The 27,732-nt window shown below is 40.2% G+C and overlaps 2 protein-coding genes across 2 annotated transcripts in view; one reads left to right on the plus strand and one right to left on the minus strand.

Moving 5' to 3' along the window:
* The window catches only part of LOC141970539 (von Willebrand factor A domain-containing protein 5A-like), a 120,448-nt gene that overhangs the window by 27,307 nt on the left and 65,409 nt on the right, over positions 1-27,732 (plus strand).
* Positions 450-27,176, minus strand: PLA2G4C (phospholipase A2 group IVC). Its single transcript, XM_074927143.1, has 10 exons — positions 27,102-27,176; positions 20,195-20,311; positions 18,489-18,631; positions 16,515-16,713; positions 16,134-16,251; positions 14,644-14,784; positions 13,575-13,628; positions 5,309-5,463; positions 928-1,096; positions 450-466 (listed from the first exon to the last, which is right to left on the minus strand). The coding sequence occupies exons 1-10, from the start codon at positions 27,174-27,176 to the stop codon at positions 450-452; spliced, it is 1,188 nt and encodes a 395-aa protein (XP_074783244.1).

Consider the following 27,732-nt stretch of genomic DNA (forward strand, 5'->3'; position numbering starts at 1 on the left):
AAAATCTACATTACAGTTTTCCAGAGCACAGTATGAAGACGAACACTAAATGGCCAAAACGAAAAGTGCGGTGGGGTAAAGTATAACATTTATATCAATTCATAAACTCATTGTCTTGTACTGAAGGAAAAAAACCCCTCACATTCAGAACTCCTTGGTATGAAAGGAAGACACAAGCCATTTTATCTCATCCAGAATTTTCCCACTATTGTTGGATACATTCAACCTTGCTTTCTCAAGGAGATCTTTGATGTCTCCCTCTGGGAATAACATGTGAAAGGTGGGAAACCTTTTTTTGTATTCTTCTATTTTATCTAGAAAAAAGATAGACAAAACATGTAAGTAAATGCCAAACAGAAAACTACAAGATCATTCAAGAAAAACATAGACTTGAGAAAAACATTAATCCCTGATGCTCTGCAAGTTTCACATAGAAGTTCTTTATCAGACTAAGATCCTGCTGCCCCTAGTGAAGAGAGAGGAGGTCACTCAGAGTCTGCAGGTGCCTCTTTTATCACCTGTTACATCAGCTGTCTGAGAGAGGGAGACAAATCTCTCTGGACCTGCCTGTTCCTCACCAGTAAGTAAAAAGGAAATCAGTGGTAATATCCCAGACTTGGTAATATTCTGGATTCTAAATGTGATGCCTCCCCAACTTCTTTTTAATAAGATTACATTTAATTACACCGATTTACAGAACAGACTAAGAGTGTAAAATCTTTATAGCTCAGGACATACATCTGAGAGGGTAAGTATGTTAATATGTGTGCAAGCTTCTATCCATTATACACAGAGCCTGCCCTGTGCTTTTTCTTCTGTGCCCATTTACATCAGCAGTGCTGAGTAAAGAAAGACTGTCAAAAGCATGGCACTGGGAGTTGAGAATATGAAATGCAAATACACAAAGTTGCATAGAGTATGTGTTACCAGAACAATTCACGGTGTTGAAGAGTGGAAAGTGCATGACTGTAGGGCATGACTTGTCTCCTCGGAAGACATAGCAATCAGAAGGGTTGTTCTCATCCATTTCCTGATCCTCTATCTTGGGAAATGGGATACTGTTCTTCCTGCAGTATGCCGCTGTTTTCTTGATAGTCTGAGACCCAGAAAAATCATATGCATTTTTTAGTGTGTTTGCTTGGTTTTGAATTCCTAGAATAAATTAGTTTTATCTCCAGTAATAAAATTGTTATAAAACAACAATGGTTACTTACTTAGGCTATAGTTAACTATAACATATAATATTTAAAAACCTAAATTTTCCTCAAGTATTCTCTGAGGAACAGAGATTTATATTCTGGATTAAGTCCAGAATATAAATAAAAATCAACCACTAGCTTCTGGGGTGACTTCTAGCAAGAATCTTTAACAAATGACAGCTACCCAGAAAGGCAATGTGGCTGATGCTGAAAAATGTCAAAATTAAAGGGATTTGGTATCTCTCTATAAAACAGTCTGAAGACCACTAGGTTCATAGACTTTCAGAACAAATTTTATTTTCCAAAGCAAAATAAATCCTAAATCCTCTTGCTCTACCACTCTAATAAAGTTAAAAACTCCCTATGTGTTGCTTATGTGGCTCTGAACATCAAAGTGTAATAAACTATTGTAACCAATTTGCTAAGTTAAGCAAGGCGGGTACTGTAATAAACTATTGTAACTAATTGGTTAGGTTGGGCAGGGTAGGTATGCTACACTTGAATGATCTATAAATGTTAAACAATAAAAATATAAAGTGTGCCATTCGGATTGGAACAGTGTAACCGTGTCTCAGAAACCCCACCTAGAGCTGACATGTAACTGCTGTTTGAAGAAAAGCCTGCCAAAAAGATGAGATCATGAAGGTTTTAAAAGATCCAATAGGAGAAAAGCGCGCCAAGAGACCAAGGCTTCGAGACTTTTGAAAGACCCAATAGGAGGAGGACACGCGCCCAAGCAACTCAAATGACTCAATGGAAAAGAGCAGGACAACTATCTGACGGGAGGAGATTGGTTAAAGACGATGGCACAAGAGTATAAAAAACGCTGGATTTGGAACTCAGTGTGCATGTGGCAGAGCTGCGGCTCTCCATGCACCCAGCGCTGCTTTGACTGTTGCTTCCCACCCTAAATTGATTGAACCCAAATAAAACTATATATATTTTTATAAAAATTGGCTTTGTCTGATTATAACAAAAGGGAGACAAAACCCCACTTGATTTGAGGAACACATCAACTTTAATGTTGGCTTGATTTTGCATGAAAGCGTTGCCTAAGGTAGATGTTTTGTTGGGAGCTTGCAGAAACTGAGATTTTCTGTGATCTCCCTGAGAAATAATATTACTCCCAACTGTTCAGCAGTTGAGGAAAAGAAACAAACTTTGAGTCTTTTTTTCACTCTTCTCTGAATCGATATGCAATATTCTGTTCTAGATGGAACATGGGTAGTGAACAGCAGCCACTTTATGTAAGCTGCCCAGAGAAAATGACATCTTACATGATTTGTTCCCACAACCCCTCCACAAAGAACACACTTCACTACCAAAGAAGGGGCCTTAGGCGCCAAGAACATTACTGGCCTTTCCCATAGACAGGCACTTACTGATGCCTTGGTATTTCTGTCATCCCACCAAATTGCCTCAGCGGTTAGACTCCGCAGATTTATCCCTTTTCCTTAATCACTAATGGCAAAAGGTGGAGTTGTAAATAAAGACATAATGACTCTTGTAGTCACAAAAGACAAAGTTCTCACAATATCTTCCTGGAATTATATGAAATAGTAAGAACATTTTGAAAGCCTAGTAAGTTCTTTTTTAACTCAAGCTCCCAAATTCATCCCCTAGGCATATATGTTTAAATGGAAACAATTACAGAAATAATATTTTTTACTATTTATTATACAATATTATATTTATATGCATTACATAAAATTATATTTATATTTATAAATATTATATAATATATAATATTTATTATACTATAATAATATTATTATTTATTATTAATGGATATTTACCCTCATTTGTAATGAAATCTGTTTATAAAAGGAGAAAGGAAATGGACTATATTAGGAGGAAAAATCTTACACAAAGGGAAACAGCAAAATTCTTACATACTGATATGAGATATCCTCAAAGGTAAAAGACTATTTTGCTGTAAATACTGTCTGTCAGAAAAGTTTTCTGATGGGGGGGTTCTCTTTCTGCTCTTCATGCCTAGAGAATTACATTTTACAAACCCCTTTACTTTTATTCTTGTTAAGGTGTGAGTTGATTAGGACCAGATCCTTCCCATGGGCCTATGAATACCATTTAATCCCAGGCCTTTGCCTTCAACCTCTACATGACCTATGTCCCAGGTGCACTGGTCTCCTGCTCAGCCACAGTCATGTTTGTGCCTTAGCCCTCTTGATATGGGTCCTGACCCAAAGGCTGACTTCCCAGCTTGACCTTGGAATGGTGGCATCACTATGGACCTGCCCAGAGATCACTAGACTGGTTATCCTCAGCAGACCTGCCGCCAGTCTTGATCTATATTGACTTCCTGAATTGACCTTGGACCTGCCTCATCATAGCACACTTGCGTGATGATTCCAACCTTTGGTTGAAGCTGACTGCCATCTCCCAGCCTGCCCTGTTTGACTTGCTTGGACGCTGTGAAACTAGGCACTGGCTGGCAAGGCCCTGCTCTGTTATCACTCCTGGTTCCCTTTCCCTTAGGAGCAGATGGCAGTTAGCTCAGATGTTCCTGAGCCCTGTGCCAAGCACCATGGAGACTGGCCCACACCTGTGCAGGACTTCGCCACTATGAACACTATGACTGTTAAGGGCTGAGCCTGGTCCTGGCCTCTGATATCTCCATGATGACAACCTCCTACCCATTCCCAGGCTCCTGAGTGATGTGCTTCCTCAAGCCTGCCAAACCTCCCATGCTTGCCAGAGGCAGCTCAGACAACCCCCTGCCCCACCCTCTTCATTCTAAATCCATAGTGGACCTCATCCTGAGCATTCCTGTCCAACCCCAAATCTCTCATGCCATGTGTCCTTTCCACTTGCCAGTCTCTGCCCTGGCTCTGTGTCCTCCAAAATAGCCCTGAAATAGCACTGACAACAATAACAGTGAAATCACTCTACAGTAAGGCTCTTCTGAACCCAGACATCTCATGCATAAGGGCACACTTTGCTGGGATGGAAGGCTACTGTCAGGATCCTGAAGGCACTAATACTCCTAATGCCTTAAGGGTCCTGAGGCCTCCACATGTACCCTTGCCATTGGCCCAGGGGCCTCACTGAATAAGTAGCAGTGTTCAGCTCAGGCACAGATGTGCCTGGCCATGGACTCCATTGATCTACACCTCAACCCATGGACTGATTTCCTAGCTTGACCATGGACCTGCCTTTTCATCATGGCCTTGCCCGACAATCTGAACTCTTGATGGACCCTGTCTGCCACCCTCAAATGTGCCCTGCTTGTCTCCCTCAGGTGCTGCAGGGATGGGCCCTGGCTGGTGGGGTCCCTGCCCTGCTTGCCGTGTTATTGAATTTGACTCCCACTCCCTTAGGGAGGAACTGGCCCATGCTGCTCCCTGACAATCTTATTTATAGTCAAATGGAAATGAGCACTTGAAATGATCAGTTAATCTATTTTCAATGGCTATTGCAAGATGCCCAAATAAGCCAGAGCCTCCACTCTACCTAAAGTGACCACACTGAAAATACCCAGAGAAGCAGCAATTTGAGGTATTACAGCACATTTTAAATTCTTATTGGACACTAAACTTCATCAACTCGAATCAACCTCCAAAAAATATTCCAAATAAAACACTAGGTTTGGAAGGAACACAAATTACAGAAATTACAGAAAAGTGATAGTTTTATATATTGTGCTTTCCCCCACCTATTTCCCCCAGAAATCTGGAAGAATTCAGTGTCAACACCATTCAGTGTCAACATCCTGCTCACCAGGATGAGGTTCTCTGATAATCAACTGCCCTTAAGGAAGGAGTAATATCACTTACAGGCAGAAAAATTCTTAGCCCTAAGGCAAAAAGGGAGGATAAGAAATTTGTGAGATTTCCCCCTGATGCACCCTTGATAGCTTGACAGCTTGGTAGGTTACCATACAATACCTGTGAACAAGACAGACAAAAATGGCTTACGTTCTACAAGTATCTGTTTCTGCCAACTGCCTAGAAAACAATGTGGTGATCACCATACCAACCTGTCAGAATTTCTTCAGATATTTATTTGCAAATTGCTTTGACAATGATTGTAATGCATTTCTGCAGTCCCCAACCCAATAACCTCCAAAGCCATAGCCACACATGTACCTCAAATGGATCTCCAGAGCTGAAATCAAAGGAAATGATCAGATCTGTTCGCCGCTGTGCTCGAAGGACCAGAGGATAGCCAGAATTTATTGCCAGGCCAGCATCAATCAAAGACATCACTTTTTTTTTGACCAGATAAGAGGGCTGAATGTTAGCTAATCCAATGAAAAAAAAAAGCAATGAGATTTCAAAAATATATATACATACATGACCAGCCCCAAAAGAGTACATTGGTCTTTATCGATGATGTACCCCAAAAATGTACTGAAATCTACCTCTCTCTGTCTATCCTGCCCAGCCAGATATCCAGATGTATTCTGACAAGAGGAATCCACATCCCTCTGACCTACTTCTCTCTCTGACTGTGGTCAGTTGCAGACCAGAATTCCTGATGTGCTTTTCAAAAGTCACCCTAGAACTATGCACCCACAGTTTTAAAATAAGATCTTTGATGAGTGTATGAGCCAGCTAGAGATCATAACACTTAACTGCAGTTGTTTAAATGCAGTTTTCTACTTATGTGTTAGGTGCCAAAGCTTCCATTATCATAAGTGAACATCCAGCTAGGGCAAATCTAGAGATCAAAGTTACTGCTCATACATCAGGAACACAACTCCATTTCCAACTCCTTAGTTTACTTCTTGTGCCCTTCAGGTTCTTTTCCAAAGGGGTACAGGGGTCTTACAGGTTTTATTTTGTGTCTTCCAACTTAATGCCGTTGTCCCTTGTATGCAAGGGCAGTTTGTGTGACATTAGACACCTGAGTCTGTGACAGAATTGAGCTTATATATCTGCAATGATGTTGCAGATTTGGATTCAAGCAGTGTGAAATAGTTCTGTGAAATAATATACTGCACATAATGAGATGCTGTTAAGAGAGGGTGGGTCCTGGAAAGGAATGCTAACTTGTTGATTTAAGAAGGTAAACAGCAAAGACAGTTTTCTTGGTTTAATATCACACAAAAAAATGCTCTGTTAAACCCCATGCATTCTGTCCCACAGATCTAGTTGTATAGAACAACCACTCTGTATTTTCTGAATATAAACAAATCATAATTTAATTGGGTTTTCTTACAGCAGTTGTAAAGGAAGTTATTAGCCGTTCCCCATTTCCAGGTCAACGCACATTGGACTGTTTTAAACACCATCCTAATGACATTCCTCACTGGGCCTGGGAAGAGACAATAAGTTCAGAACATAGTTGAATCTAGAGAACTTAACTTTTCAACTGAGGTGACAAAATCTGGGGGAGATGCATGGTGGTAGAAGAAATATGTGCAGATAGTGTACAGACAGTCTGAGGGCCAAGGCCTGAGTGCTTCAGAAGGGAAAGAATCATGCTTTTCACTAGTTCAGATAATTAACATTAAGCAATGGAATCTTAGTATAGCTGAAACACATTTGAATAAGCCACTAAAAGCACAAACGATACAGGACTTGAGCTCTAGGCCAGCTGACACATTCACCACGCTTGGGGCTCACAGGCCTGTACAGGAGGGAGACCTGATCTTTTCTGAGCCTCTTACAGCATTCTTGTAGTTCAAAGGGATTGTTACTTCTCTTCATCTTCTTTCCAGCTGAAAGTGCCCTGAGTAAAGTGAGAGCCATGCTACAGACCAGTAGAATGACCTGTATGAGGCGGAGGATATTAGCTGAAAGCCATGAGAGCATCAAGAAATCATGTGAAAGAGCATGCGAAAACCGGCCCCGTGAAAGAGTATGGAGGAATGTACTGTGCAGACAAACACAGTCCAGGCCTTATCTCTGAACACACTACTTGGAACAGGCCCTGGAGAGAAAAAAGACCTGTATGCAATGTCCAGATTTAATCTCAGAGTACCAGTCAGTTTACTTGAGAAGAAAACGGCCAAATATTGCCCCATAGTCTGTGGCCAATGTAACTAGCAGGGCCCTGGATTGAAAAAGGTAATGTACCAGATTAACATTGCAAATGTACTTGAGGAATTTCAGTGTGAAATTTTACTTTGCAATTTATTTCTGTCTTGCTTAGACCTATTCCTGCTCTCTTCAATGAAAATCCAAATAAACCTCATTTCACCCACTACTGAGTCTATTAAATATTGCAGATATAAGCTAAATGAGCTCAGTTCATTGAAAACAAGCTTAGGTTTATATAAAAGGACATAAATGTTGATTAGCCACCAAAAAAGCCCCACCACCCAGTAAGAATGTAGTTGCCTATTAAAGAAAAGCCAGTGTTGCTGTAGGATGTCTTGGCTCATGACTTTTTATTTCAAAATTTCTCTAGCAATGGGAGTTCCAAACAACACTTGAGATCAGGGCACCCTAGCTGTCCAACAGCAATCCACTCAGTATTCCACTACCTACAGCTGCCAAGATCCTATTCTTCATCAGTTTGGCATGTCTGAGAAGTCTTTCTGTCAACACAGGCTCAGCCAGGAGCAAAGATAGATGGAAAACAGTGATTGTTCGGGATTAGGTCTCTTGTTCTATTTACTTAGGTAGACAGATTCTAAGTGTTTGCCTGTCTTTCATGACACCTGAAAGCTTTGTGAATATTGGAAACTAGTCCCTGGATTAGACTGTCAGTGGCATATATTCTACAATATAGTTTTCATCAGATCTTACTACAGTGGCTGTACCCAAGATTTACACTGGAATTCAAGTTCACAAAACTCCAAAGCTGGAATTTTCCAAAGCACATACAATACAAAGAATAATAAAAGATACTAAAATTTATTACAAATGACAACTTGCCTGGAAGGTATTCATGGGATAAATTAAAGAGTCTTCCTAGAATACTTTCTTCTCCGAGATACACTGAGGAAGATCAAATGGAGAAAAAGCACAAAAACCAGTCACAATAAAGAAACAGATAAATGGCAACCTACAGGTAAAAATTTTTACTACAGATGCAGGTGGGCATTTCTAACTGGGATGGAGAGGGCATCCTCCTTATGATAAGCATTTATGTGCAATACTTGCCTACAAATTCCTTTTCTATCTGTTCGCTCAGTGCAGCACAGGTCTCCATTCTTTCCTCCTTTGTTTTTGTCGCCCAATCATTTTGCATTTCAAGACACAGTCAGTAAGATGAACTTTTCCCCTTGACTTGTTAAAAAGAGAGAAAAGAAGAAAAGGAAAATATGAGAATGCACAACAGAGGAATCACTGTTTGTAAAACCTTGTTACTGAGAATGCAAGTGCTTAGAAGTCTCAGCATCATTCACTTGCCTGCCAATATATTCAACAGTTTCCCGAAGACTTCCTTAGGATCACTCCCACTTACAGCACAGGACTGAAGGTCTAGTAGAAGAAGAGCAGGCTGATAAGCCATGAGGTTATCTGAAATAGTGTCTAAGAAAGATAAGATAAAAGTTACATCAGAGTGGGATTTATCTTACCAAACATCTGATTAGACAGTAACTGACGAATTAATGAAGATGCAGTCCCTCCATTCAGTGGAATCTGTAGAAAGGCTGAGCTCTTTTCTCTTATCCTAAATAAGTTTTTTAAGCTGGTGAGAGGAATCATGTGCCAAAGTACTTCTCTCTGTTAACAATAAAAACACTTAACACTGAACATTCACGTCTGGACAGCTGTACAGCCGTACCAGGATTCAGATGACCATTGTGTTCATCTTGGAAAAAAAGTTCCATGAAACAAAGTAGCAGGAGGAGGAGCAGAAATATAGTTTGAATTAAATGGGGATTTACTAATATGCCTCAAACATTTAATTCCTATTTTGAATTTTAAAATAAATAAGTAAATACATAAAGGAATAAGAAATGCAATGATGCTTTGAGTGAAGCCTGATGTGATTTGTTCCAGTATTACAAAGAGTACTGTGGGAAGGCATTTTGTGTTTCATAGTCATTAAAATCTAAATTATTCAGGTGAACATTTAATATGGAAAAACAAATAAATATATATATTCCTGTGGGAAGTTTGAATTTTACAAAAGGAGAAAAAGAACAGAATAACAGGTCCATGAAAGGTGCTGTACTGTATATTATTTTCCTTGAAGTATATTGTCAACCAGCAATGACGGTTAGTACAATATGATCCATTTGCTGTTAAATTTGTGTTTGGAAGAACATGTGTCCTGACTTACACTTATTTCAGGAACTGGACCTGAGCCATTCCTGATCTGGACTTTTATGTCTAAATTTTAGGTCTAAGTTCTCACACCAAAAGAGCCACAGACACTGGCATACTGACTGCCTGTACCGACAGACCTGAGGGTGAGCCAGATCTGCTCTTTCACATGCTCTGCCATTCCTGCTGTCCCCGAGTTTCCCAAGTGGAAAGATGAGCTGGTGTATTGCAATCTAGAGGCAGTTCCAACTCACAAGAAGTGTGGACAAGCAGGAAGACTGGACCTAAATGTGAGCGTGAGCCTTGAATCTCTGGCTGGACTGACTGACTGCCTGGACTCTCTGGCCACAGCAGCTACACAAGAGCACAGTAACACCTTCCCAGAAACCCGTTAGTAAAGTGCAATCTAACATGAGTGAATCGCTCCAAAATGTCAGGGTGGTTATTATAGTTACATATTCAAGATCTCACAAATCATTATGTATATGAGACACCCGGAAGCCTGGATTTCCTTGTGCCTGGTTTATATTCCTGTGAGTCCCCTAAGGAAAACATGGGGCAAGCAGAAAAGAGTGTTAAATTTAAAAAATAATAAAATGAATTTTAAAAACAACAAAGAATCACAATAACTCACCAAGTCCATACCAGGACATGTGTTCAAATGGGAAAACTCTTCTTTGTAGGAACAAGGTGAGACTGTCTTGGAAGAAATAAAAGGATAATTAAGATAAGATCCATCCAATAATTAAAATAAGACCCATCCAATAAAATAGTCATTGCCTGCCAATGAAAGACATCAGGAAACCTCGCCATGCACCTAAACACAGATATACAGTGATATTTCAGGTTCCTTGGAGGATCTCACCTGCCTTGTGGCTGACACTCCAGAAGAATACTAATCTCCTGTTGGTTCTGTTCATCACTCATAACTCTACGTTTGATGCCTCATACATCCGATGCCATCCCAGTCTTCTCTATTATTCCCTCATTTGATAGCCTCCTACCTCTGAGTTTAAGATATCATCTCTGATGCTTCCACATCACAAGGAATCTAATGTGGAGATCAGTCCACATTCACTGACGTGATGCTTTAACTTCCCCCTGTGGTACTGGCAGAGATTCACCTGACCACAACTGGACTTCTACAGTCCATACTCATGCTGCCATAGATATATATTCAATGGTGAGGCATTTCTAGAAAAAGTTTCATCACACCTTTAAACAGGCATCTAAATGTATCAGTGAAGAGCACCTGTGAAGTTCATCTTTCTCACTTATGAAGAGAGCTTAAGGTGAGCAACTCAAATGTTCATAACAATGTTGTAAATGTCTAAAATGACGTGCAAGGAACAGTGTTTTATTTTGACCATTTTCAGAGAAATTCAGTTGAGGTTGGAAGGGACCTCTGGAGATCATCTAGTCCACCTCCCCTGCTCAAAGCAGAGTTAGGTACAGAAAATTGCTCAGGGCCATATCCAGCTAGGTTGTTAAATAGTCCAAGAATGCAGACTCCACAGTCTCCCTGGGAAACCTGTTCCAGTGTTCAATCATCCTCACAGTAAAAATTATTTTTCTTATGTTTAAATTGAAATTCTTGTATTTGAATTTTTGTTCATTGCCTCTTGTCCTTTCAGTAGATATTACTGAGAAGCATCTGATTCCATCTTATTTGAATCCTCCCATCAGGTGTCTGTACAAATTGTCAGGATCCCCCTGAGCCTTCTCTTCTCCAGGCTAAACAGTCCCAGCTCTCTCAGTCTCTCCTCACACAAAAATGCTCCAGTCCCTGAATCATCTTTGTGGCCCCTTTCTGGACTCCTTCAAGTATGCTCACATCTTTCTTATACTGGAGAGCCCAGAACTGGACACAGTATTCCAGCTGTGTCATCACCAGTGCTGAGTAGAAGGGAAGGATCACCTCCCTCAGCCTGCTGGTGGTGCTCCTCCTGATGCAGCCCAGGATACCATTAGCCTTCTTTGCCACAAGGGAACACTGCTGGTTCATGCTCAACTCAGTGTTCCCGAGGACCCCCAGGTCTTGACTGAAAAGCTGCTTTCCAACGGGTCAGTCCCTAGCCTGTCCTTGTCAGGGAAGGCAGCTGATCTGCCAACAACCTGATTGAAGAGGAGTTCGACCTTGACAAGATTCCGGTGCACCCTTGAGAAAGAGAAGCTTTGCTTCAAGCAAATAACTTTCCAAGGAGCTGCAGACTACACAGCAGGATGAAGTAAACAGGGAGGAAACTATAGAAAATAAAGGTTATCCAATGAGAATGTTAAAAACAACTTTTTGTCCAATTATATTGTGACACTCTGGCACCTGAAATATATAAAAATGCATGCTTTTAGTAAGTAAAAAAAAAATAGCCTCTTATTCACCCATGTGAGTGTGTGTGTGTCGCTTTGTCCATCTCTACAGCAACATGTCCTGGTGCCTGGGGTTATTCCTCCCCACATGCAGGACTTTGTATTTTCTTTTGTTGATCTTCGTGAGGTTCCTGTTGGTCCATTTCTCCAGCCTGACAAGACTTCTCTGGATTACCCAACCAGTCCTCCCAGTTTCGTATTATCTGCAAACTTACTGAGGGTGCACTTGGTCCCATCATCTGTGTTGCTAATGATGATGTTAAAAGTATCAGGTCTAGAATTCAGTCCTGTAATACACTGCTAGTGCCTGGCCTCCAGCTGAATTTCATACCACGGAACACAACTCTCTGGGCCCATAAGTTTAGACAGTTTTCACTGTCCACTTAGTTAGACCATAATTCCTCAGTTTGTCCATGAGGATGTGATAACAGACTGTAAAAACCCTGACTAAGAGCACAGTAAACAGCATCTGATGCTCTCTGTTCATCTACCAAGACAGTCATCTCATTGTAGAAGACTTTCATGTGGGCTAAGCATGATTTGCTCTTCATAAATCCATGCAGACTAGACTTCATTGGCTTCTTATCCTTCATGTGTTTGGAAAGGTCTTCCAGGAGGACTTGCTCAGTTACCTTCCCTGGGACTGAGGTGTGGCTGGCTGACCTTCCTGCTCTTTCTGAAGACAGGAATGGCATCTTTCTTCCAGTCATCAGAAAACTCCCACTATTGCCATGAATTTTCAAAGATGATTGAGAGTGGCCTTGCAATGACGTTAGCCAGCTCCACCAGCAATTGTATCCTATCAGGTCCCTTGGATTCCATATGTCCAATTTGTTTGCATGTTCCTTAACCTGATGCAATTTGTTTACATGTTCCCAAGGATAAGGACTTTCTTGCTCCAGTCTTCTCCACTGAAGGGTTCCTCTGAAGGTTAGACAAAGAGTGAGGCAAAACTGGCACTTAGTACCTCAGCCTTTTTCATGTCCTTTGTCACCAGGACTCCTGCCACATTCAGCAGCAGGCCTACATTTTACCTAGTCCTCCTTTTGCTGCTGATATACCTGTGGAAGCCCTTCCTGTTGCCCTTCACAACCCTCACCAGATGTACTCATGCCTGACAATTCAGGTCTCACTTAGGAAGTTTCCTTAGTGCCCTTAATGAAGAGCAGTGTGGAGTAATAACCTGAGGGCCACACAAGCAATGGGTCCACAAGGTCTCTCAAATCCAAATCCCCAACAAGCAGCAAATCCCCCTAGACAAAAGATTAGATTGGCAGATAGGGGCATGTGTGTGTCTCCACTGTAGCATGAAGCATCTCACTCTTGCAATTCATCACTTCCTTCTAATGGTGATCAGGCTCATCTGACTCTCATGCTTCATTTGACAGAGCTCTCAGACCCTCATGCTTGCAGTCCCTCATCTTTTCTGAGCATACTAAATATATTCCATAATTGCAAATCTTCAGGTGGAGCAGGAGCATTCCTCCAGTGTCAGAAGTCACCAGCTTCCAGCTTTTTCAGTTGGGAATCTGCACTTCCCAGCTGGATACCCACGGAGTGCTTCTGCTTTGACACAGTTGAAATTTTCAACTGAACAGTCAATCTTCAAGCTGAACAGTCTTGGGTAAGATCTGTACAATCTCTATCTTGTCATCTCTGATGATGACAAATGGAGTCCCAGTGGGGCTTCTGTTAGGCATAGCTGTATTTCTGTTTGGAACTAGAGGACTGCAGGGATTACTCAAGAGTAATGTGAAGTATGTGATCAAATTTAGAAAAAACTGCTTTAATCATACCGGCAACAGAAAAAATGTAATACCTCGTATAAACTTCAGATTTTCTTCCATGCTTCCAAGAGCACTCCCCCATAAGCCTGAAACAAAAAAAAAAAAAAAAAAAAAAAAGAAAAAGTGCTCAAATTGCTTGCTTTATAATAGTCTCACTAAGAATTGAATCCAAGTTTCCCCTTTAGTAGTACACTTCTCCTACTTAACTTTCAAAATCTGCAAGACAGATGTCTAAATCAAAACTCCTTGCCTAGTCTTCCTTTACTGTCTACTGGAAGGATTATACACCTCCTGAGATTATTCACTCCCTCTTCCTCCTGCTAGGAATACACTACTCTGTGGACCAGCTTTTTATGTTACTTAAGGCCAGAATCCTATGGAAAATATTGGGTACTCTTGAGCACTTCCCCGGGCCAGCCTCATACATGAACCTGGAGTCATAAGTACTCAGCACAGATGTGTTGTGTTTATTTGTTTTTCCTCCTGAGTAAATTAAATAATAAGAAGTAGAGTGCAGGGGTTTTTTGCCTTTTTTTTTTTTTTACTTTTCACCTAGAGCATGATGTTAAGGGTGTGTTTCTAGGAGACTGAGGCATGAAATAATTAAACACAAGATGTGTTTAAGGCTGCCAGATATGTTTAGTTGTTGTCACAGACAAGTGAGATGAGATTTGCAGATATACCATTTAGGTAGGGGATGAAATGAAAAATGGATGACCTGGACTGAAATGGTGTGAAGCAAAATAGGAGCTACCAGTTCTCACAGTATTATGTCTCTAATTTTGGAAGCATCTCTCCCTGTAAAGGGAACATGCTGGGTTTATAGAACATTTAGACATCCAGGTTGGGATTAAATATAATAATATTAACATCAGTAATCTTCAGCGTAGGTCTAACTTCCCATAACAACCATAGAAAATTGGTCCATGTAGACAGTGGAGTGTAGAGAGGCATTCAGGTGTTCCAGTTTGAATGTTTAAAGTGAGACAAACTGCTCTTCAGAATTCATATATTATTATGCACGCATTCATGGAATAATAGATGTATTCTTGTTATTTACAGAAAGATACTTTTCTACAAAGCAGAATTAGGAAGATTCACCTTGCATGTAACAAATGTGTTTCTTTTTCCCCTTTTTCTTCAGTTTACCATTATCAAATTCACTTCCGAAGTGTTTGGTACTCACAAAAGCACCCAAGGTAGTATATCCAGCCTCATGTGGAGTGAATTCAAACCAGGTCCCTGGGAAAAATCAAAGTTTTGTCATTCAGTATTTGGAAGCATAGCTGACCTCACTGTCCCAAAGTATCATTTTGGTTGTTTTACTCTTCCTTTCCAAAATCACCTGATACTAGCTGACAAAGATGAATTGTCATATGGAGAAAGTAGTAACCATGCTACCACCTGCTCTGTGATATACTCTGGCTATCCCTCCTACTCTGGCCTCCAGTTACCACACAAGAAAGGTCTTGTTTTCCCAAAGACCACGTGTCATTGTACAGCTCTGTGCAGATCTCAGATATCTCAAGGGCCTCTCAACACTTATGTATAAGTGACAGAGCCTGCCTGCTGTAACATTCTTTAGAGTCAAGGAAGAGAAAAGACTTCACTTGATTCAAGTGCCCACAGATACATAGCTAGGAACCCCTGGTACCTAAGGACCTGTGGCAAACTGGGGCCAACAGTTATGACAGAGGACTGAAAGAACACTCATACTCTTTTAGAAAGGTAGGGGAAGCAGGCAGAGTATGGTAGAACATCTCAAATGGAACCACAGGCCTCTGTGAGAGAAAGATCAGTTATTTTAACTGGTATGGAAAATAAAATTTGATAGCAATGGTGAAACTTTTTGTTGGTTGTGACTATTATCCCACACTCACCTGCCTAAACTGAAATTATTTCATAATCCCTTCCTTTATCACATTTCCAGAATGAAGTTCCCAGTTCTCACTCAAACCTTCTGGGTTTGTCATGATTCTGGGCCAGTTTGTGCGTTTTAAATCAAGCCCCATCACCCTAAATCAGAGCCTACCATTGGTAAGTGGGAGGAGCAGTAGGAGAGATAGAGTTTTAAATTACAGTGAAGGAAAAGTTGGTTTAACAGGACAGGGTAAAAGTAGTTGTCTGAAAGTAAACTTCTCCCTAACTACTGAAAAAGAATATAGTTGCCCAGTTCAGTTTTAGAAGTACAGGATTATTTTGGAGCTCCACATAGGGTTGATGGATATGATATAGCATTTACAAGAGATCTGCACCCTCCTGAAAAATCAGATGGAGGCCAAGGAATCTGTGATGACACTAAATGCCTATATTGAGGCTTCTACATTTTGAAGGTCTATTTTATTGACATTTTATATAATCTATTCAGCCCATTCTATTCTAGGGATGCCTCACCTTATCCTATCATGAAAGCCACTTTTACAGAATGTGATTCAGCCCCTGGAAGTGCAAGTTTTTCTCCATTATCTATGAACAAAGTCATAGGCTGACAAACGGCAATTGGATGTCAGTAAGTTAATGCCTGCCACAAAGTTAAAGGAACATAATACATGGTATTTAACATACAGTTAGACTAGCAACCCATATTTTACCTGGAGAGTTTTCACCTTCTTTCCTCAGTGTTTCCTTATCCACTGCTGCATAAATTGGGTAAGGGTTTATTCCAGTCTCTGAGGCACCCTTGTGGTCAGCCAGCTCATTCTCATCAAACTGAAAGAGAAGTATAAACTTCTGAAGAAATATAAAATTCCCCTCCCCTCTGCTATAGAACAACCCCATTTAGGAGACTGGACTAACCAAGGAGTTGGATTAACTGCTTCTACCTTTCCATATCTAGAGATTAGATATCATGTTCTAAAATATTGCTTCAATTTATACAACTCCTCAAAAAAACACCTACTGAGGTCAAATTTGGTTGCAACTCCTCTGAGATCTTCAAAACACTCACAAGGTGTTTGCAATTACCTTCTTACCTGCTGTAGTATTTTGTACACAAAACAGGAGGCCCAGAAGTCAGTGAGTGAGTAATGTTCATCTTTTGATGACTCCTCCAAGGATTCTTCTGCTTTCGCAATATGCCAGGAGACAGTACTGAGGTTTTTGCACAGTTCCTTTTCCAAGGACATCAAATTTTCTGACCATTTCCCATCTCCATACAGGAGTGACATGCACCTTTTAAAGAGAAAGAAAAGTCCTATCTCTAGCATAGCGGAAAGTGAATGGGGCTTTGCTCTTTTTTTGTCTGAATCTGGATGCAGATTCAGGAGTGTCTTTAAAAATATATGAGAGGAAGAATAAGTTACAGGCTTCTACAAGAGCAAGGCACTTTAACTCCTAGAAAGGTGTCGTTATTCCCTGATCACTTACTTTCCAGCTGCATAGTCATAATATGATTTAATTAGTTAGATGACCTGAAGCTGGATATCAGTAGGGTATGTACCATATATTAAAGATATATTGCTGCAGAAATACAGATTTTGCAGATAGCGTTTGTGGGAAAGATGTGAAATCTGCCAAGACACAGATAATCCAGCTTGGAACAAACTTAAACGTGTAGAATGCTTTACATCACGTCATCATTTTGTATTAGAGGCTTGTGACATTTTTTTGTCTGTTATTAGGACCAATAAAGCTGGTACACTCGCAGAGTGATATAGTCTCCACTAAATTTATAGCTCTCAGCTCATGCTAGCTACCTGCAGAGATGTAAAGTCACAATCTGTTCCAAGACCCTCTCCTTAGCCTAATTCAGGAATAAATTAAGGTGTACAACATTACTTTCTTGATTTAGAGCATCATGTGTCTTGACTCTGTGCAAGGAAGCAGATGTTGTGGATTACTGCAGACACTGTGTATGGTTCCTAACCACAGTGACAGTTAAGGTGGCCTAACGTGTCCAAGACTTCCACCCTCTTTTGACAGACACAAGATCTGTGGAAGATCTGTGCCATCTTGAATCACCTGCTGAAAACCAGATAGGATTTATTCCTAGGGCATCTGAACTGTCACTGGAAGTCTGTCTTTAGAGAATATAAACCTATCCCCTTAAGTAAAATAGAAGGAGAGGTGTGTATGTCATATAGAGATACACAGACTGACATTTAAATTTAGGACTGCTAGATTCAGAGTTCTGTCCCTACAGGGTAGATGTCTATATATGACCTATAAGCTAGACTCCCTTCACAGTCATTTCAGTGTAATGAACAATCCTGGAGGTCATTGACATGCTGCACATGGGCCTTAAGGTAAAATGGCTCATATTCCAGCATGTCATTTATTTTAATTGCATATAAGGGAAGCCTAAAAAAGTAAATGAAGTATAAAAATTCAAGACCACAACATACATATGTAACACCAGTTAACCTGCCACAAGAATGAGTAACATCACCACAGATTTGGTAGATTTGATGCAGTATGTGCAGGAGACTCAGTGCTCTTCCAAACCTGTAGTGGGCTGGCAAAGTACCTGAAAGGCACCAGGTTGTTACACTGGTGCACCTGACTTGAGAGGTGTAGCTTAGTGGCATGGGACCCTCTTAAATATACCACAGCCTCTATTTAAACAAGCCCTTGTGCTTCTGAGTAGTGTGTTACCTAGAAGTTTTCAACGTTGTCCTGGATGCTCCTCATGGCCTGTGAACAGGGGAAATTGCCTCTTCCAGAAGGTAAGACTGACTGGCCAAGTGAGGCCTTTATTTGAGCCACCACTGAGAAATGCTAATTTCTTCCTCTCTGGGGACGAAAGATCAGTCTTGCGGGACTGTAGTTAATGTTATGAATATTTCCTGTGCCTCCCACCATTGTACAGGCAAAAATCTTACCTACCATATGGTTCATCTGTTGTGAGCTCAAAAGAGAGTTATGAACAGTGATGAAAGTGTCAATTTGTTATTGAATCTATGGAGCAGGAAAAACATTCACAATTACATCAGGTAACAGGCACCTACCAAGTAGATCCCGACACCCCACACAGATACATGACGGCATCCAAGAAATTCTGTTTCTTCAGCTCAACCAAGGTTCCTAGAAAAGCTATCAAGGCACGCAAGCCTCCGCCTGATCCCAGAACAACAATATTAGGCACGTTATTCTGGGGAGTGGAAGACAGAAAACACATTTCTTTTAGAGCAAAGGCTTAACAGATGAACAGGGATAAAGGCTATCACAGTTCTTACCTGACCTGCTTCCTTGTTTTAAGACACATACCATAATCTGCCTCTTTCCCCTTATTTTTCTTTTTCCTTTACATTACAGCCACAGAATGGGTTCTCCTTTGTGTTGTGCTATCACTTGTCTTCCTGCTGCTGAAATTTGTTGTGGCTATATTTCTGTGCCTCAGCTTCAAAATATAAATAAAACTTGAGCAGTACTCATTGTGTTGCTCTACATGGCACCTCTATTTTTTTGTTTGTTTTTTTTTTTTTTTTTCTCCCAAAAGAGTAAAGTAGAACTATTATAGCCAACCACATCAATTTCTCAAGAAACATGTTGTACTGGATCTGGCTGGAACAGAGTCAACTTTCTTCATAGCAGCCCATACGGTGCTGTGATTTGGATTTGTGGCTATAAAGCTATTGATAACACACCAAAGTTTTGACTTGCTGAGCAGTATCTCACAAAATCAAGGTTCTTTCTCTTTCTCACTTTGCACTCCACCCCTGGTAAGTAGGCATAGGGTGGGCAGGAGGTTGGGAAAGGACATAGCTGTGATGGGACAGCTGACCCAAACTGACTAAAGGGATAATCCGTACCATATAACAACATGCTCAGCAGTAAAATCTTAGGGAAATGAAGAAATGGGGATGTTTTTGGTTACAGCATCTGTCTTCCCAAGTGGTGTTACTTGTGCTGAGGCCCTACTTTCCATGAAGCAGTCAACATTTCCCTAGTGATAGGAAACACTGAATAAATCCCCTTGCCTATGCACACATCTTTGTAGCTTTTCTTTTCCATGTTAAACTGTCCTTATTTTGATCCATAACTTCTCACCCTCCTTGTATTTTCTCCCTAGTCCAGGGGAGGGGGGGTAAGCAAGGAGCTCTCTGGGTGTTTTCCTGTCATCCAGAGTCATGCATACCACCATGCATGCCATGAGGATAAAATGAGCTCGGAGTCAAAGATGTGTGCAGATTTATAATGTGTGTCTGTGTTCACAGCATGTGAAAAAGCGTAGTGACCAGTGTTCTGATTCATTGTACGTGTGTGAGGATGAAAGGGTTCAGAGGTAGAGATGAATGTGTGCACAAGAATGCACAGAGATTAGAGAGATGTATGTGTTCATGCTTATTAGGATACAAACACAATAACATGGCTGTGTGCCTCTTCCAAATGGTGTCTATATATCTCTATATACACATACATATAAATTTATAAAAATATACATGTATATAAATACATGTAAGGGCAAGTTGATTAATTATTTAATCATATGATAGATATAGGAATCGCAGCTGGGAATTCCACTGAAAATTCAGTGTCCTGCTCTCTTTTTTCTTCTTGGAAATTCCAAGCCTGAATCCTTTTCCCAGTGGACAGAAAGCCTGCACTGGAAAACTTGTGATGACAGATGATGCTTCCTAGGGACTGGCACTCGGTGACATTCATATCACTGGAGTGTTATCCTTCTTTCCTTAACAGGACTGTCAGTGCTTACCTGGTCACAGTGAATCCCAAGGCTCTTCAGACACGTGAGTACTTTTTCTTTTCTCTTCTGAGTGGCTTTTATCTCACCTTCTGAGAGATCATGAGACAGACGGACTTCATCGCTATCCTGGCATACAAAGACAAACACATTCAGGGTAAGAATATTTCTCACTGCAAGAAAATCAATATATGGGATCCATACAAATGACCCAGGTTTCTACAGACTAGTCAGTGTTCACTCTGAGTCAACACCTAACGGCATAGTAAAGAAGATCAGGGAACTCATTTCTGTATTATGCTTTAAAAACAGGATGAAAGAGGCAGTATTTATGAACCTGATAAACAAAGTGAAGAGGAAGGAACATAATAAAAAATTTCAGTTCTTCCAGATTAAAAAGTCCTCAACCTTCTGACTGAACATAATAGTTAATTTTCTAAAAGGAAACATTGTTTAGCTTGTTAGCATCTTTTCTCAATAGTAACCACAAATCTGAAATATTTTTTCTTGTTGTAGCAATTTATCATATACAGTGAAATTCACCAGTTGATTTCCTTGAGCCAATGGTGTATTTTTCAGTTAAGAAAACTTGATCTAATGTTCACAGTATCCTAAAGAAATAGAGTTTTCTTAGGTTTGTATTATAGAACAGGCATATACCTGTGGCAGCATTCATCTCGCTTAACCTTCAATTTCAGATTAAAATCTTCAGTCCCCTGACCTTCCTTAAACATCAGTGGAGAGCAAGAAGCACTTCTAGAGTATCACTCTTAAACCATATTTCACACACCCCAGAGCTTCCTGTTTAACTCCACTATGAAATGCATTCACGATTAGCTCATATGTAAAAATCTATAATGCAAATGTTTAAAGTCAGGTGAGATGAGTCCTATCCTTGTTCCAATTCATGTCCTGGAGAGGAAGTCTCAAAACCCTGAAGTTAGTCCTTATGAATAATTTGCAGAGTAATATTAACATGAAGTACATAGAACATCCATTTTAAAAAACAATCATGACACAAGTGTCCTATAATGTGGACAATGAAACAGCCAGAAGAGGGATTAGGAAATAGAGGGGAAACCCGGGGTAGAAAGAGCATACCTTGGTAGCCATTGAGATGTCTGTCTTTGTTTCCTGGAGACCTAGTGAAAAGGGAATGCACAGCAATGTCTTAGCTCAGAATAACTTTCAAACTGCAAAGGAGCTGAATTTATTCTCCTACTATCCTCTTTCAAGGTAAAAAAAAAAAAAAAAAAGTTTAAAAGAAGGACTGAGTAATTATCATATTGCATAATACTAGTCATCACCTAGGATTAATGATTCACAGCCTGAGGGCTTTGACTGCTCCACCTTGTCAATATTGCAATATTGCAGCAATTTCCACGGAATGCTAGCATATGAATATGAGGTGTTTGATGCCAAAAGAATTAATAAATACTGTGTATATTCAAAAGCAATAATGACCAACATTAGCCTAAACAGTTACACTGCTTTTGGCTGTTACTGCTTACTTAACTCTGTCTAATTAACAACATATATGAAGAAACTCTTCCAAGTTTCCAGCATTTTGCTTCCCAAGGGGACAATAGAAGCTTCCCTTTGGCCTGACACCCGACTGTTAACAACCTAACCTTGAGAAAAAGATAAAGATTAGCTTTATGGGTGTGTGTTTGTGTATATAAAACAAATGACAATATTCTAGTTCCTTGTAAGTGCTGAATGCTAACTGCAGTATTCATTATGTGCCTGCTCAGTTCCTAACATCTCCATCAGAATTTAATAGGCCACTACAGCTATTCAATAGAGGTTTAGTCCCAGTATGGCCATGCTCCAATATTCTTTTTTTTTCCCTGGTATCATGACTCATTTCTTGCAGTGCAAATATGGGCGTTCCTTAATAACAAATATTGAATACTTTGCCAGCCAGTGTACATCATAGTCTATTGATCACCAACAGCTGCTGGGATGGCAGTAGTGTAAAACAACATCCACCTAATTCCTCCTTCCACCACTAGAGACAAGCTTAGGACACAAGTAAACTGCTTCTCAGCGTAGAGTCTAAAGCACTAGACATTTATGTAGGTGTCTCCTGTTTTACACTCACAGTCTCAGAAAATCACTATACAGAGTACATCCTGAGTGCCCAGCACGGTGCTTAGTACAGCCAATGACTATAATAAATGGAAAACAACAGATGCATAATTCAGATAAAGTGAGTTTTCCTTTGGGAGATCTTAAATTAAAAACATGCTTGTTTTTGTCCTTTGATTATGTAAGGAACATAAATATCTCAATGATTCCATGTGAAAAAAAATTATTTTCTTGGAGTCAGGCACTTAGTGAAAAAAGTAACCAAAATGGATATATAGGAAGGACAATTAGATGGAAGAGTCAACGGTTATGTGAATTTGTGTCTTATTTATCTGTACAAAAAATTCTCTCTAAGATGAAGTCTAGTTATTTCATCTTTACTATTCTTTCAAACTTTGCCCAGTTTTAACTACTGTGACATAAATTTTAAATGTGGTGATGAAAAATCACCCTCTTTACCAGATTCATGTTGGTTTTCAAAGTTTTTCACCATTTCCAGAATCTACAGTGGTGAGAAAGAAGTCAAATGGATGTGGGAAATAATATTTATGTCAGCTCCACAGAGTGCCCTTGATGCTCTTAATTTATCGCATGTATTTCAAAGAATGTTGGCTCAATTGTCTGAAATTCCCTTGAAACTGTCCCTGTTCAGCTGGAAGGAAAGAAATCAGTTATATAGCATTGCTTTTTCCATCATATCATATATGAAACAGATTTTCCTCATTAACATGTACATCCCTACCAGACTGTTAACAGAGAGCTGGTGAACAAAGGTGCATATCCTACCTTTTGAGTATTACATTGCTGCTAATACTTCCACATTGGAATAGTAAAAATTCAGCAGAAGGACTGGTGTGTACTTAAATCTTTCCGGGGTTTTTTCCTGCCTACATAAGTTTCTTCAACAAAGTATCTTGCATCTCACAAGAAATAATTTTCCTCAAAAATCCCTCTGAACATTTACAAAACATTATTACTGAACAAGGCCTCAGATGTCAGTTGTTAACAAAGGTCATGCATCCACTTCTCTATTTCACAAAATCAGGTTCTAGTGAATAACACAAACCATTTGTACCACTGTAACATGGACCTTGGACCTTACGCCAGTTTGTACCAGCTGGGGTCTGTCCAGGAAGGGGGGCCCTGCTTTTGCCAGGCCATGGAATGGACAGTGCCTGAAGCAGAATCTCTGGCCGTCAAGGGTTATAATCAGAGAAGAACATGTTCAACCTGCCTGCCATTCTGTAATTCAGTGAGACACCAGTGTGGGGGCTGAATGACCCCAGGATTTTTCTAGGTCTGCCTGAAAGAAACCTTCTCAAGAAGCTCACTCCAATGCTCTAAGGCGGAGTGCCAAGCAAGTGATAAGGTGCTCATCTCCTTCCTTTAAATACACATTAACGTATCAGTCCAAAGCAAGCTGATATAATTATATCAGAGAACCATATTGCATAGAGATTCTAGGTGGACCTGGTAAGCCATAAAGATACCTCACTGAGACTACTGAAGAACCAGTAGAGAAGAACAAGGATATGGCTACTACCGAAACATAAACAAGGATACATTGAGATATTGTTTGGTTTACATTGAGTATTTAAGAGAGAACAATTATAAACTTGTTGCAGAAGGTATAAGGAAACTCCCCAAGAAAATGCAAGAAACCCCAGAGAAGTCACCATGTATCAGTAAATACAAAGCTCCTGCCCAATCTCAGTTTGACTTTTGTTAATGAAGAGCAACATCATGACATTGAGTTGCTACCATTTGATTTGTGACAGCAGCCCTCTGGTAGGTGCCCACTTTTATTAATTATTTGCAAAGAAAGTGGCTGCAGTACAGAGAACTGTGAAGAGTCAGAGGAGAATAGGGAAAATGAATCCTAACCCCAGTCCTCTCACAACATCATCCTGCCACAGCTTGTTGAGTCAGAACTCCTCCCTCATTTCATGCGTGTTCCAAACAGATACCTGCACAAGAGCTGGAAAGGCTCCCCTCCTAGTCAATGGAGAGATTTAGGCATTTTAGTGCAATTAACTGGAGCTAACTCCAGTTTCACCTGACAGTAATCATTCTGCCACTGAAGTGCCCTTGGAGGAACCGGCTTACACCTGCAATGCCAGAGAGGAGTGAGTTTCATCTATGGTGTGTATCAGCCACACGTGAATGGCTCAGATGCCTTTGGGTTCTTAGAATGACACCATACACTTAACATGCACCCTTAACATTTAGCTAGAAAAACCTTAAACTTTATGCAGCAATAAAATAAATGAAAAACATCTGCTTTTGTCTGTATTGCCAGGGAGATGTTTTAAATGCAGGGGTTTTTCATCTGCACACTCTGGTGTATAGGCTACCAACCACAAAGGTTGTACTGTTATCTTCGTACACTAGAGATACTTGAAACATGAAAAGTTTTTTCCCTCCTTTCTCTTTGAAGATTGTTGTCAATCCAGAGAGAAAGACAAGATCTCAAAATTATGTTGATAATACAGTGTATTAGTATTCATCACAGTCACTGCAACTGCTTTCTTCAGTGTGATGAATCCTAACCCCAATATTCCTAAACATGCCACCAGTTAGGTCATGTACGCTGCTCACTGTCACTTGTAGGTTCATTACCCAGAAGCCAAACAAAACCATATTCAAAGTTATGCCTTCCTAAGATCAGTGTGTCTTAGGAAGGCCTGAGCTTTTTCCTCTCCTCTATAAGCATCTGTTTTTTTCCCAAGGTGTTAATCGTTCATACATTCCTCTGAGCAGTGCACATATAAGAGAGAATATTTTTGTCTGTTTTCAGCTATTTCATGCACAAAATTCTGAAAAAAATATTCATTCACAAACAAAAATACTCATTCAATGAAGGATGGTAATTGAGAGAAATTGTGGAGAGAGAAGGAAGGCAGATAAGCTATGGCAGATGGACATAAATTTATTTGCTTGTTTAAAACAGCCACAGTAAGTTTCTTCTCTAGAAAGCACAGCTATATTTTATGCTGACTTCAGGAGGAAGAGCAGCTCACTCTGGATCTATCTATTCCTCTCCACTGCCCATAAAAGAACCCCTGCAGGCAAGGTTCACCTCATTGTTTAGATATCAGATTAAGATCCCTGGAGTTCTTTCCAGCCAACATTTCATTTTCTTTCTCTCTACATGTATAAAAAGATTGGTGCAGGTATGATACTCTCTTCTTTTTCTTTCTATGGCCACAATCTTCTGGACTGAAACATTCATTCTTCTCATGCTCAGTCAGACAGGGTTTCTTGCCCCTTTTTGCTCTCAAAATCTCCAATATATTACTTTGTACACATGTGCTTTCCAAGATAAATTTAGGAACATATCTCAGGAACACCAACGGCTTTTCCAGAGGTTTAGAAATCCCAATATGTTCTTGTTGTGACATTTTATTTGAATGTCTATTTGCAGAAACTTAGCAAGATGATAGAGAAAGGCTCATGATGCCAAGTTATGTCTAAACATAGAGCTGTTTGGCTAGGTCTGTCATTTACCCTTCAGGGATCGTAATCCCCTCACCTTCCAGATGGACAGTGATGTGATAATGTGTCCTTTGGATCTTATTGGAGGAATCCCCTTCAATTTGAATGTCATCTGTATATTGATATACTATCACCCCTGGTTCCACTGGGATCTGTTCTAACTCCTGAGCTAAACCCTAATTTGATAATACAGGGCTATGCATGTATTCATGAGGTAACTAGGTAAAAGTGTACTGAATACCAGCCCACTCTTGACCCTCAGGTTTTAAGGGGTCCATGAAAATCATATCTTTTATATCCACAGCAGCCATCTAAGGATGGGTTGTTTGCTCTATAGTAAAACATGTGATAGATGAGGTGGCAGTGTGTAGGAGTCCACTATTTTTATTCAGTTTACCATCTAAAGCCAGGTGCCATTAGGTTTACAGAGAGGAATTACACAGGAAAAGAGTTTTGTGAGTAATACCCTGTAATTCTAAATCCTGAATAAGAGTAGTTATGCCTAGTGTGTCTTTAGAGGTAATACAATACTGTCATACATGAATCAAGGCACTTTGGGGTAATTTTCATGTGGCCTTTAAAAGGCAGTAGACCTCTGAGCTGGTATTTTATATACAGAGACTGCGGAGTTTTGAAACCGAGGGTTTGGCACTCACTGTCTAATGCAGTACTTATGATCTGGAATTCTAATATATCCATACCTAATATATTTAAGGTTCCTACCATCACTATAGGTCTCAGCATTCTTCCATTTGGCAGGGTCAACTTTATCATAGCTACTGGGATCTTTTGTCTTTCCCAGCAATCCATGTTATATAAATCCTTTCTTGAATTATCTGGATCAATCCAAGGCTGTCCCTAGATTTAGTGATGCGTATTGAGGCTTCTGTGTCCATGAAAAAAGGGACAGAATATTTATCATTTGCTATCAAAGGTATACAAAGGACTTTTACTAATATTAAATACAAAAATTTCAGCCACTGTCGGGTCATCAGGGGCTGGAAGTTGGGAGTTAAGCCATTACTTTCCAGAAGGTGGGGATGGAGCAACACACACAGCAATTTCCCCTAGCACCTTTCCAACATTCAAGCTGCAGGTGCAGTCCCTCTCACAATTATCCTGTGGTTTCTGTAAAGTGAGTATAAATAACCTAAGTGGCCTCTCATAAACCTTATTTCTTGGGGGAAGGCCCATAAATGTCTCTGTTCTGGATCTCACTCCTGTCTGTCAGGGTGTGTTTTTGTGTGAGACTGATTCCCTTGACACAGTCTTAGAATATTTTGTCCCCATTCATATTATCCTGACCTCCCATGGACATTTGGACCACCCTTACCTGTCCTTCCTCTTGACATGCCATCTTCTCAGGGATTCCCATAAAGGCTGTCCAATTCTGCAGTCTTTGAGCCATCATTGTCTTCCAATCATCAGCTCCCAGTGCATAGATCTTTTGAATAATCTCACTCTCTGAGACTGGGCAAAAACTCTTTCTAGCTCTTGCAAAGCCAGACTTTCTGGCTTGGTTCTATTTAGAAACTAGAAACACTAGTTTTGAACCACTGAAGTTGTTGGGTCTTTCCATGACTACAAGATTCAAAGCTTATGTGTCTGCATCCTTAGCTCACTGTCAGTGTCTTGAACTCACTGCTGAGCACCTTTTAGCAAAATACCTGTGGCCTTTAATGTCTCTGAGAAGCCTGGTGAAGGGTCCCTTGTCTTTCTTTGCTCTATGTTTGGAAGTTCCTGCTACTTCTGAAATCCTGTTCAGTGTCTCCCAGCCAAGACAATTTTCATCAATCCTTCTCCTGAATCACCTCAGTGTTTTCCATCCCTTATTCTCTTGCATTTTAGCTCTTCTTCTACAGCCTTCTCCATGACCTGCATATTTACAGAATCCCTCTTCTGACATTAGTTAGTGTCACAGTTACAGCCTATGAGGGTTACCTGACCTGTAGGGGTGTAAATAT

Source organism: Athene noctua, chromosome 25 (assembly GCF_965140245.1).
Source record: "Athene noctua chromosome 25, bAthNoc1.hap1.1, whole genome shotgun sequence".
Lineage (NCBI taxonomy): Eukaryota > Metazoa > Chordata > Aves > Strigiformes > Strigidae > Athene > Athene noctua.

Excerpts from the sequence above, each read along its gene's own strand:
- PLA2G4C (XM_074927143.1), bottom strand. The coding sequence starts at position 27,176 with ATGGCTCAAAGACTGCAGAATTGGACAGCCTTTATGGGAATCCCTGAG. Across the intron at positions 20,312-27,101 it reads CATGTCAAGAGGAAGGACAG|GATAGCGATGAAGTCCGTCT; the intron begins GTAAGGGTGGTC and ends TTTGTATGCCAG. Across the intron at positions 18,632-20,194 it reads TTGGGATTCACTGTGACCAG|AATAACGTGCCTAATATTGT; the intron begins GTAAGCACTGAC and ends TCCACTCCCCAG.